Below are 11,835 nucleotides of genomic sequence, written 5' to 3' on the forward strand. Positions count from 1 at the left end.
GGGCCCCCTGGTCAACAGTATGGGGCCCCTATGGGGGCCCCTGATCAACAGTAGTGCGCCCCTGGTCATGGGGGGGCCCCTGGTCAACAGTAGTGCGCTATGGGGCCCCCTGGTCAACAGTAGTGCGCTATGGGGCCCCTGGTCAACAGTAGTGCACTATGGGGCCCCTGGTCAACAGTCGTGCGCTATATAGGGAATTGAATGCCATTTCAGACACTGTTTGCATAACACTAAGAGTTGTGTCTGTTAGTCTAATGACAACCGTCTTGTCAGCCTGTCTGTCGAATTGTGAGGTCAGATTACTGTATGAGGGCAAAGATGGCTCTGAAGTCTAATCTTGTTCCCCATTTCTGATGTTTTGTATTTTCACAGCATGTTGTAATGTTTTTTTTTTCTGTTGTTGCAGAGATATCTCAGCGTTGCAGTATGACCCAACCAAAGAGGAGCACGCTGCTTTTGAAACTAAGAACGACAAGCCCAAGAAAGACAGGTAGCCGCTTCGTAAGAACAAAGAGCCCGTTGTCATAGTAACAAAAGGAGAATCAGGAAATCTAATTTGATTTGTAGTTCTGGACCAAAAAGCCCTTATGCATTTTATTTTTAAATTAAGTCAAATGTTTTCATTACAAAAGTTTCCTGTATGTACAAACAGTGATTCTCTGCACCAAGTAGCCCAGCCCTCCTACGCGCCAAGTAGCCCAGCCCTCCTGCGCGCCAAGTAGCCCGGCCTCCTGCGCGCCAAGTAGCCCGGCCTCCTGCGCTCAAGTAGCCCGGCCTCCTGCGCCCAAGTAGCCCGGCCTCCTGCGCGCCAAGTAGCCCGGCCTCCTGCGCGCCAAGTAGCCCGGCCTCCTGCGCGCCAAGTAGCCCGGCCTCCTGCGCGCCAAGTAGCCCGGCCTCCTGCGCGCCAAGTAGCCCGGCCTCCTGCGCGCCAAGTAGCCCGGCCTCCAGCGCGCCAAGTAGCCCGGCCTCCAGCGCGCCAAGTAGCCCGGCCTCCAGCGCGCCAAGTAGCCCGGCCTCCAGCGCGCCAAGTAGCCCGGCCTCCAGCGCGCCAAGTAGCCCGGCCTCCTGCGCGCCAAGTAGCCCGGCCTCCAGCGCGCCAAGTAGCCCGGCCTCCAGCGCGCCAAGTAGCCCGGCCTCCAGCGCGCCAAGTAGCCCGGCCTCCAGCGTGCCAAGTAGCCCGGCCTCCTGCGCGCCAAGTAGCCCGGCCTCCTATGCACGAAGTAATGATAGATGAAGAGTACACTGTTTCTCCTTCTCTGACTTTACAGAAATATACCCTGTTATTATCACAGAGTCTGCCTTTGAACATCATCCTTGTACAAACTAAATACTGTAAGGTACATGGGGCCTCCTGAGTTGGGCAGCGGTCTAAGACACTGCATCGCAGTGCTAGAGACGTCACTCCAGACCCGGGTACGATCCCAGTCTGTGTCGCTGCAGGGCCGCGACTTGGAGACCCATGAGGCGGCCCGCAATTGGCCCAGCCTCGTCCGGGTTAGGGGAGGGTTTGGCCCAGCCTCGTCCGGGTTAGGGGAGGGTTTGGCCCAGCCTCGTCCGGGTTAGGGGAGGGTTTGGCCCAGCCTCGTCCGGGTTAGGGGAGGGTTTGGCCCAGCGTCGTCCGGGTTAGGGGAGGGTTTGGCCCAGCGTCGTCCGGGTTAGGGGAGGGTTTGGCACAGCGTCGTCCGGGTTAGGGGAGGGTTTGGCACAGCGTCGTCCGGGTTAGGGGAGGGTTTGGCCGGCCGGGATGTCCTTGTCCCATTGCGCACCAGCGACTCTTGTGGCGGGCCGGGCGCAGTGCACGCTGACACGGTCGCCAGGTGTACGATGTTTCCTCCGACACATTGGTGCAGCTGGCTTCCGGGGTTAACCAATTGTGCTTCAACACCTGCATTGCTTGCTGTTTGTGGTTTTAGGCTGGGTTTCTGTACAGCACTTTGTGACATCAGCTGATGTACGAAGGGCTATATAAATACATTTGATTTGATTTAAGCGAGCAGTGCGTCAAGAACCAGTGCGGCTTGGCAGGGTCGTGTTTCAGAGGACGCGTGCCTCTCGACCTTCGCCTCTCCCGAGTCCGTTCGGTAGTTGCAGCGCTGAGACAAGACTGTAACTACCAATTTAGAAATCATTAAAAACAAAGAGTAGGTGCAGCGATCAGGTGCGGTGCCGTAGGAAGGTGAGGAACATGTTTTACTGAGTTGTTCTTGTCCCATGTGTTAATCACAGTAAACTGGCAAGGAAGAAGAAGCGGGAGGAGGCGGAGAAGCTGCCAGAGGTCTCCAGGGAGATGTATTACGATGTGTCCATGGATCTGAAGGAGGTGTTTGGAACCTCCAAGGAGGAGAAAACGGAGGAGGAGGAGGAGAATGTGGCCTGGGATAAAGAAGAGGAAGAGACCAGTCAGCCTATGGCAGTCGATCCAGTGATGGCGTCATCTCACCTGTCAACCAATGAGGGAGAGGCATCGTCAGGCTTCAAGTTCTCGTTCTTTGGGGGTGACACGGTAGCCGAAACCACCACTGAAAAGGGTAATGGACTGGACTCGTGTTGTGTGTTTACGTTTCTTCTGCTAATGCAACCAGCTGTCTTTGCTCTTACCGGTCCTGGCATCTTCCTCTGTTCAATCTCATTACACACAGGACCAGTTATGACCATGTGATGGCCCAATACTGGGTCTCCTCTGGTCTGACCCCCTGGGTCTCCTCTGGTCTGACCCCCATGTTTTTCCTCTGGTCTGACCCCCATGTTTTTCCTCTGGTCTGACCCCCTGGGTCTCCTCTGGTCTAACCTCCTGTTTCTCCTCTGGTCTGACCCCCTGGGTCTCCTCTGGTCTGACCCCCCTGGGTCTCCTCTGGTCTGACCCCCTGGGTCTCCTCTGGTCTGACCCCCTGGGTCTCCTCTGGTCTGACCCCCTGGGTCTCCTCTGGTCTGACCCCCTGGGTCTCCTCTGGTCTGACCCCCTGGGTCTCCTCTGGTCTGACCCCCTGGGTCTCCTCTGGTCTGACCCCTTGGGTCTCCTCTGGTCTGACCCCTTGGGTCTCCTCTGGTCTGACCCCTTGGGTCTCCTCTGGTCTGACCCCTGGGTCTCCTCTGGTCTGACCCCCTGGGTCTCCTCTGGTCTGACCCCCTGGGTCTCCTCTGGTCTGACCCCCATGTTTTTCCTCTGGTCTGACCCCCTGGGTCTCGTCTGGTCTGACCCCCCTGGGTCTCCTCTGGTCTGACCCCCTGGGTCTCCTCTGGTCTGACCCCCTGGGTCTCCTCTGGTCTGACCCTCTGGTCTGGTCTGACCCCCCTGGGTCTCCTCTGGTCTGACCCCCTGGGTCTCCTCTGGTCTGACCCCCTGGGTCTCCTCTGGTCTGACCCCTGGGTCTCCTCTGGTCTGACCCCTGGGTCTCCTCTGGTCTGACCCCTGGGTCTCCTCTGGTCTGACCCCTGGGTCTCCTCTGGTCTGACCCCCTGGGTCTCCTCTGTCTGACCCCATGTTTTCCTCTGGTCTGACCCCCTGGGTCTCGTCTGGTCTGACCCCCTGGGTCTCCTCTGGTCTGACCCCCTGGGTCTCCTCTGGTCTGACCCCCTGGGTTTCCTCTGGTCTGACCCCCTGTGTTTTTCCTCTGGTCTGACCCCCTGGGTTTTTCCTCTGGTCTGACCCCTGGGTTTTTCCTCTGGTCTGACCCCCTGGGTTTTTCCTCTGGTCTGACCCCCTGGGTTTTTCCTCTGGTCTGACCCACTGGGTTTTTCCTCTGGTCTGACCCCCTGGGTCTCCTCTGGTCTGACCCCCTGTTTCTCCTCTGGTCTGACCCCCTGTTTTTCCTCTGGTCTGACCCCCTGTTTTTCCTCTGGTCTGACCCCCTGGGTCTCCTCTGGTCTGACCCACTGGGTTTTTCCTCTGGTCTGACCCCCTGGGTCTCCTCTGGTCTGACCCACTGGGTTTTTCCTCTGGTCTGACCCCCTGTTTCTCCTCTGGTCTGACCCCCTGTTTCTCCTCTTGTCTGACCCCCTGCCAGTTGTCAGTACACACAGCAGTGGCTTGATCTTTGACGTCAAGTTTAGTGTCTATATCTGTCTCTGGTTGTCCCTCTCCAGAGGAGTACCGTTTCGAGACGCTCAAGGGGGCCAAGGTGTCATGGCAGGTGGACCCTCGTTTCCAGGACAGCAGTGATGAGGAGGAGGAGGAGGAAGAGGAGGCCAAGGAACAGACTGACACCACTACACCCACAGAGTAATACCTTATAGCCACTTGTCTTTTTATCAACTACTTACAGCTTCAGAGTAACATCAAACATCGAGTTAAACGCCCCTGTTTACCTGTATCGACAGTTGGGCCCCTGTTTACCTGTATCGATAGTTAGGCCCCTGTTTACCTGTATCGACAGTTAGGCCCAGTTTACCTGTATTGACAGTTAGGCCCCCGTTTACCTGTATCGATAGTTAGGCCCCCGTTTACCTGTATCGACAGTTAGGCCCCCGTTTACCTGTATCGATAGCATCGTTATTTAGTGAACCTGGGAACATCTGGATATTGATTATGATGGTATTAGATGGGTTGCTTTGACTATTGATTATGATGGGTTGCTTTGACAGTGCTGCCAGTGTATTGACTTTGTTAACTGTTTGTTTCTGTTCATTAGAGAGCCGCTGGCGTCGAAGAAAGCTTTCTTCTTTTTCCGGCTCGACGATGAACGGTTAAAAGGTAACTTTAACTAGGCCTTTTTTCACAGTCACAACACTCTTCTTTTTTTTGGCTAAAGGAAACTTTGTTTTAAAATTTCAACTAACTTAAAAAAAAATGTTTTTAAAAGTATTAAAAACATATAATCACAATATCAACATGACACACTTTTGTTTTGTCCAATCAGAGGGGCCTAAAGCGTTCTGCAGGTCATCCAAGCTGGAGGACCAAAGAGAGATGTGGGAGGAGAAGAGGACGGGACTCATAGAGGTCAGGCCCTGTCTGTCTGACACTTTAATGGACTTAAAACTATTATACAGTTACTTTTAGTAAATGTTTGCTGTCAAATTACATGAATTAAGAATTTTCAATATAACTTAAAAGGATTCTTTTGTAAAATAATGATTGTCAGTAAAGCAACGAAAAAAAGTACCTATGTATGTATACGATAATGTATACAATATAGAATCATGAATATGATAATGTATACAATATAGAATCACGAATATGATAATGTAGACAATATAGAATAATGAATACGATAATGTATACAATATAGAATCACGAATACGATAATGTATTCAATATAGAATAAGGTGTATGATAATGTATACAATATAGAATACTGAATGTGATAATGCATACAATAATGATTTGAATACGATATAGAATAATGAATACGATAATGTATACCATATAGAATAATGAATACGATAATGTATACAATATAGAATAATTAATATGATAATGTATACAATATAGAATCACGAATGCGATAATGTAGACAATATGGAATAATGAATACGATAATGTATACAATATAGAATCACGAGTACGATAATGTATACAATATAGAATCACGAATACGATAATGTATACAATATAGAATCACGAATACGATAATGTAGACGATATAGAATAATGAATACGATAATGTATACAATATAGAATCACGAGTACGATAATGTATACAATATAGAATCACGAATACGATAATGTAGACGATATAGAATAATGTATATGATAATGTATATGATAATGTCTTTCTGATGTTTGTTTTTCTTCCCAGGAGTACCGTAAAAAACACAAGGATGCAAGAAGGAAGCTGAAAACCTCCCAAAGAAACTGACAGGAGATCCACAAGACATTGAGAGAGAGGACCTCTCGTTTGACACAGTCTTACCCGACTCGAATTGGGACTAACAACCATGCTAGTCCCAAGACTTCTCCTCCAATCATATTCTGACTTTAGGGACGTTCATTTTATTTTTTTTATGTTCTAACCTCCAACTGCAATCGTGTTACCGGCATAGTGTAGTTTTAATTTATAAAGAAACAGGGCCGATAACCAATCAAACCAGCTCCATTTTCCACCACTAGGGGACAGGGCCGATAACCAATCAAACCAGCTCCATTTTCCACCACCAGGGGACAGGGCCGTGTCGTTTTACCTCAGATGGTGTTATTGACTTCCTTGAGGTGGTGTGGGGAGACTGAAGGTGCCCCTAGACGCTGGTCTCGGGTCAGTTTTTGAATTTTCCACCACTAATTGTTAACATTAGGATTGTGGGAAGGGGAAGCTGATCCTAGATCTGTACCTGAGGGGAAACTTCACCCTGGAGTGATCTAAATCCATTTACATTACATAATGATGTGAATCTGATCTGTACTACAGAATTGCATGGTTGTAATTGATTTATGTCTCTTTTTTTCTATGGAGAATTAAAACTCAGAATATCTTTCGATTGTGATTTTATTATTTAAGCCATTTTGGATCACTGGGTGGAGAAAGGACTTTGTGTTATTTTGAGATTTCCATGGACAATTTTAGTGAGTAGTGTGTTTTCTCTATTCTCTTTACTAATGACTGAACAGTGGCTATGGAGGCTACAGAGGCCACAGGCTACAGAGGCCACAGGCTACAGAGGCCACAGGCTACAGAGGCCACAGGCTACAGAGGCCACAGGCTACAGAGGCCACAGGCTACAGAGGCCACAGGCTACAGAGGCCACAGGCTACAGAGGCCACAGGCTACAGAGGCCACAGGCTACAGAGGCCACAGGCTACAGAGGCCACAGGCTACAGAGGCCACAGGCTACAGAGGCCACAGGCTACAGAGGCCACAGGCTACAGTCCTTAATGTTTCGGACACTTGGTGTATATATCAATGACACCTTTATTGGAGTCTCAATGGCGAAATCTAAATTACACCTTTTAATTGGCAGCACCAGTGGTCACTGAACGTTGTGATGAGCATGAAAAACCATACGGTCGTCTCAGTCCCCGGATCTCAATCCTATTGAACACTTATGGGAGATTCTGGAGTGGTGCCCGAAGACCAGAGGTTTCCCGTCACCATCAACAACAACACCAAATGATGGGATTTCTGGTGGAAGAAATGGTGTCACATCCCTCCAATAGGAGACACTTCTAGAATCGAGGCGCTGCCGAGTTGCACTGAATATGTTCTGGCGGCTTGTGGTGGCCCGACAGCCTACTAAAACACTTTGTTTGGTGGTTTTTATATTATTTTTGCAGTTAACTATGTTATTCCACCTGTACCATTGTCAACGTGTCTCTCAGAGCCTTTATCGGTCTTCTGTGTTACTTTCCATCACACACAGCCATCAGCAACCGTTATCTGACTCTACAGACACAGCCTTCAGGAACAGTTACGTTTCGGGTAGCCTTCCACAAGCTTCCCACAATAAGTTAGGAGGACTGGGCCAGAATTCCTCCCAACAGAAACTGAGTCAGGTTTGTAGGCCTCCTTGCTCGCAAGCACTTTTTCAGTTCTGCCCACACATTTTCTATAGGATTGAGGTCAGGGCTTTGTGATGGCCACTCCAATACCTTGACTTTGTTGTCCTTAAGCCATTTTGTCACAACTTTGGAAGTTGCTTGGGGTCATTGTTCATTTGGAAGACCCATTTGCGACTAAGCTTTAACTTCCTGACTGATGTCTTGAGATGTTGCTTCAATATATCCACATCATTTTCCATCCTCATGATGCCATCTATTCTGTGAAGTGCAGCAGTCCCTCCAGCAGCAAAGCACCTCCACAACATGATGCTGCCACCCCTGTGCTTCACGGTTGGGATGGTGTTCTTCGGCTTGCAAGCCTTCCCCTTTTTCCTCATTGTGGCCCGAACAGTTCTATTTTTGTTTCATCAGACCAGAGGACATTTCTCAAAAAAAAATATTTGTCCCCATGTGCAGTTGCAAACCGAGGTCTGGCTTTTTTATTGCGTTTTTGGAGCAGTGGCTTTTTCCTTACTGAGCGGCCTTTCAGGTTTTGTCGATATAGGACTCATTTTACTGTGGATATAGATTTTTCTTTCTAAGGTCTTGACTGATTTCTTTTGATTTCCCCATGATGTCAAGCAAAGAGGCATTGAGTTTGAAGGAAGGCCTTGAAATACATCCACTGGTACACCTCCAATTGACTCAAATGATGTCAATGAGGCTATCAGAAGCTTCTAAATCCATGACATCACTTCCTGGAATTTTCCAAGCTGTTTAGTGTTTGTAGTCAACTTAGTGTTTGTAAACTTCTGACCAACTAGCATTGTGATACAGTGAATTATAAGTGAAATAATCTGTCTGTAAACAATTGTTGGGTAAATTTCTTGTGTCATGCACAAAGTAGATGTCCTAACCAACTTGCCAAAACTATAGTTTGTTAACAAGGGTTAAGACGTCTACTTTATAAATGGTCTGAGGGTTAAGACTTTATACATGGTTAAGACTTTTATAAATGGTCTGAGGGTTAAGACTTTATACATGGTCTGAGGGTTAAGACGTCTACTTTATACATGGTCTGAGGGTTAAGACTTCTACTTTATAAATGGTCTGAGGGTTAAGACTTTATAAATGGTCTGAGGGTTAAGACGTCTACTTTATACATGGTCTGAGAGTTAAGGTTACTTTATACATGGTCTGAGGGTTAAGACTTTATACATGGTCTGAGAGTTAAGACGTCTTTTATAAATGGTCTGAGAGTTAAGACGTCTACTTTATAAATGGTCTGAGGGTTAAGACTTATACATGGTCTGAGGGTTAAGACGTACTTTATACATGGTCTGAGGGTTAAGACGTCTACTTTATAAATGGTCTGAGGTTAAGACGTCTACTTTATACATGGTCTGAGGGTTAAGACGTTTTTATACATGGTCTGAGGGTTAAGACTTTATACATGGTCTGAGGGTTAAGACGTCTACTTTATAAATGGTCTGAGGGTTAAGACTTTATACATGGTCTGAGGGTTAAGACGTTACTTTATACATGGTCTGAGAGTTAAGACGTCTACTTTATACATGGTCTGAGAGTTAAGACGTCTACTTTATAAATGGTCTGAGGGTTAAGACTTTATACATGGTCTGAGAGTTAAGACGTCTACTTTATAAATGGTCTGAGAGTTAAGACGTCTACTTTATAAATGGTCTGAGGGTTAAGACTTTATACATGGTCTGAGAGTTAAGACGTCTACTTTATAAATGGTCTGAGAGTTAAGACGTCTACTTTATACATGGTCTGAGGGTTAAGACGTCTACTTTATACATGGTCTGAGGGTTAAGACGTCTACTTTATAAATGGTCTGAGGGTTAAGACGTCTACTTTATACATGGTCTGAGGGTTAAGACGTCTACTTTATACATGGTCTGAGGGTTAAGACTTTATACATGGTCTGAGAGTTAAGACTTTATACATGGTCTGAGGGTTAAGAGACTTTATACATGGTCTGAGGGTTAAGACGTCTACTTTATACATGGTCTGAGGGTTAAGACGTCTACTTTATACATGGTCTGAGAGTTAAGACTTCTACTTTATACATGGTCTGAGGGTTAAGACGTCTACTTTATACATGGTCTGAGGGTTAAGACGTCTACTTTATACATGGTCTGAGGGTTAAGACGTCTACTTTATACATGGTCTGAGGGTTAAGACGTCTACTTTATACATGGTCTGAGGGTTAAGACGTCTACTTTATACATGGTCTGAGGGTTAAGACTTTATACATGGTCTGAGAGTTAAGACTTCTACTTTATACATGGTCTGAGGGTTAAGACGTCTACTTTATACATGGTCTGAGGGTTAAGACGTCTACTTTATACATGGTCTGAGAGTTAAGACGTCTACTTTATACATGGTCTGAGGGTTAAGACGTCTATGGTCTGAGGGTTATACATGGTCTGAGGGTTAAGACTTCTACTTTATACATGGTCTGAGAGTTAAGACTTCTACTTTATACATGGTCTGAGGGTTAAGACGTCTACTTTATACATGGTCTGAGAGTTAAGACGTCTACTTTATACATGGTCTGAGAGTTAAGACGTCTACTTTATACATGGTCTGAGAGTTAAGACGTCTACTTTATACATGGTCTGAGGGTTAAGACGTCTACTTTATACATGGTCTGAGGGTTAAGACTTTTATACATGGTCTGAGGGTTAAGACGTCTACTTTATAAATGGTCTGAGGGTTAAGACTTTATACATGGTCTGAGAGTTAAGACGTCTACTTTATACATGGTCTGAGGGTTAAGACGTCTACTTTATACATGGTCTGAGGGTTAAGACGTCTACTTTATAAATGGTCTGAGGGTTAAGACTTTTTATACATGGTCTGAGGGTTAAGACGTCTACTTTATACATGGTCTGAGAGTTAAGACGTCTACTTTATACATGGTCTGAGGTTAAGACTTTATACATGGTCTGAGAGTTAAGACGTCTACTTTATACATGGTCTGAGAGTTAAGACGTTCTGACTTTATACATGGTCTGAGGGTTAAGACGTCTACTTTATACATGGTCTGAGAGTTAAGACGTCTACTTTATACATGGTCTGAGAGTTAAGACGTCTACTTTATACATGGTCTGAGGGTTAAGACGTCTACTTTATACATGGTCTGAGGGTTAAGACGTCTACTTTATACATGGTCTGAGAGTTAAGACGTCTACTTTATAAATGGTCTGAGGGTTAAGACTTTATACATGGTTTATTTATACATGGTCTGAGGGTTAAGACGTTTTTATACATGGTCTGAGGGTTAAGACTTTATACATGGTCTGAGAGTTAAGACTTTATTTATATGGTCTGAGAGTTAAGACGTCTTTATAAATGGTCTTTATTTACATGGTCTGAGAGTTAAGACGTCTACTTTATAAATGGTCTGAGAGTTAAGACTTTATACATGGTCTGAGGGTTAAGACGTCTACTTTATACATGGTCTGAGGGTTAAGACGTCTACTTTATACATGGTCTGAGGGTTAAGACGTCTACTTTATACATGGTCTGAGGGTTAAGACGTCTACTTTATACATGGTCTGAGGGTTAAGACGTCTACTTTATACATGGTCTGAGGGTTAAGACGTCTACTTTATACATGGTCTGAGGGTTAAGACGTCTACTTTATACATGGTCTGAGGTTAAGACGTCTACTTTATACATGGTCTGAGAGTTAAGACTTCTACTTTATACATGGTCTGAGGGTTAAGACGTCTACTTTATACATGGTCTGAGGGTTAAGACGTCTACTTTATACATGGTCTGAGGGTTAAGACTTTTTATACATGGTCTGAGGGTTAAGACGTCTACTTTATACATGGTCTGAGGGTTAAGACGTCTACTTTATACATGGTCTGAGGTTAAGACGTCTACTTTATACATGGTCTGAGAGTTAAGACGTCTACTTTATACATGGTCTGAGGGTTAAGACTTCTACTTTATACATGGTCTGAGAGTTAAGACGTCTACTTTATACATGGTCTGAGAGTTAAGACGTCTACTTTATACATGGTCTGAGGGTTAAGACGTCTACTTTATACATGGTCTGAGGGTTAAGACGTCTACTTTATACATGGTCTGAGGGTTAAGACTTTATACATGGTCTGAGGGTTAAGACTTCTACTTTATACATGGTCTGAGAGTTAAGACTTCTACTTTATACATGGTCTGAGGGTTAAGACTTCTACTTTATACATGGTCTGAGAGTTAAGACGTCTACTTTATACATGGTCTGAGGGTTAAGACGTCTACTTTATACATGGTCTGAGGGTTAAGACGTCTACTTTATACATGGTCTGAGGGTTAAGACTTTATACATGGTCTGAGGGTTAAGACTTCTACTTTATACATGGTCTGAGAGTTAAGACTTCTACTTTATA

At 45.8% G+C, this 11,835-nt stretch overlaps 1 protein-coding gene across 8 annotated transcripts in view; it reads left to right on the forward strand.

Moving 5' to 3' along the window:
- Positions 1-6,412, forward strand: part of nol8 (nucleolar protein 8) — a 28,159-nt gene extending 21,747 nt beyond the window's left edge. For all 8 annotated transcript variants that reach the window (XM_052474275.1, XM_052474274.1, XM_052474268.1 and 5 more), the window contains exons 13-18: positions 407-490; positions 2,227-2,528; positions 4,084-4,219; positions 4,629-4,690; positions 4,857-4,939; positions 5,739-6,412. In XM_052474275.1, the coding sequence (XP_052330235.1) occupies positions 407-490; positions 2,227-2,528; positions 4,084-4,219; positions 4,629-4,690; positions 4,857-4,939; positions 5,739-5,798 (727 nt within the window). In that variant the 3' untranslated portion in view covers positions 5,799-6,412. The remainder of the gene's footprint in view (positions 1-406; positions 491-2,226; positions 2,529-4,083; positions 4,220-4,628; positions 4,691-4,856; positions 4,940-5,738) is intronic.
- The last annotated feature ends 5,423 nt before the right edge of the window (positions 6,413-11,835 follow it).

The sequence above is a fragment of the Oncorhynchus keta genome, chromosome 21 (genome assembly GCF_023373465.1).
Source record: "Oncorhynchus keta strain PuntledgeMale-10-30-2019 chromosome 21, Oket_V2, whole genome shotgun sequence".
NCBI classification, from domain to species: Eukaryota; Metazoa; Chordata; class Actinopteri; order Salmoniformes; family Salmonidae; genus Oncorhynchus; species Oncorhynchus keta.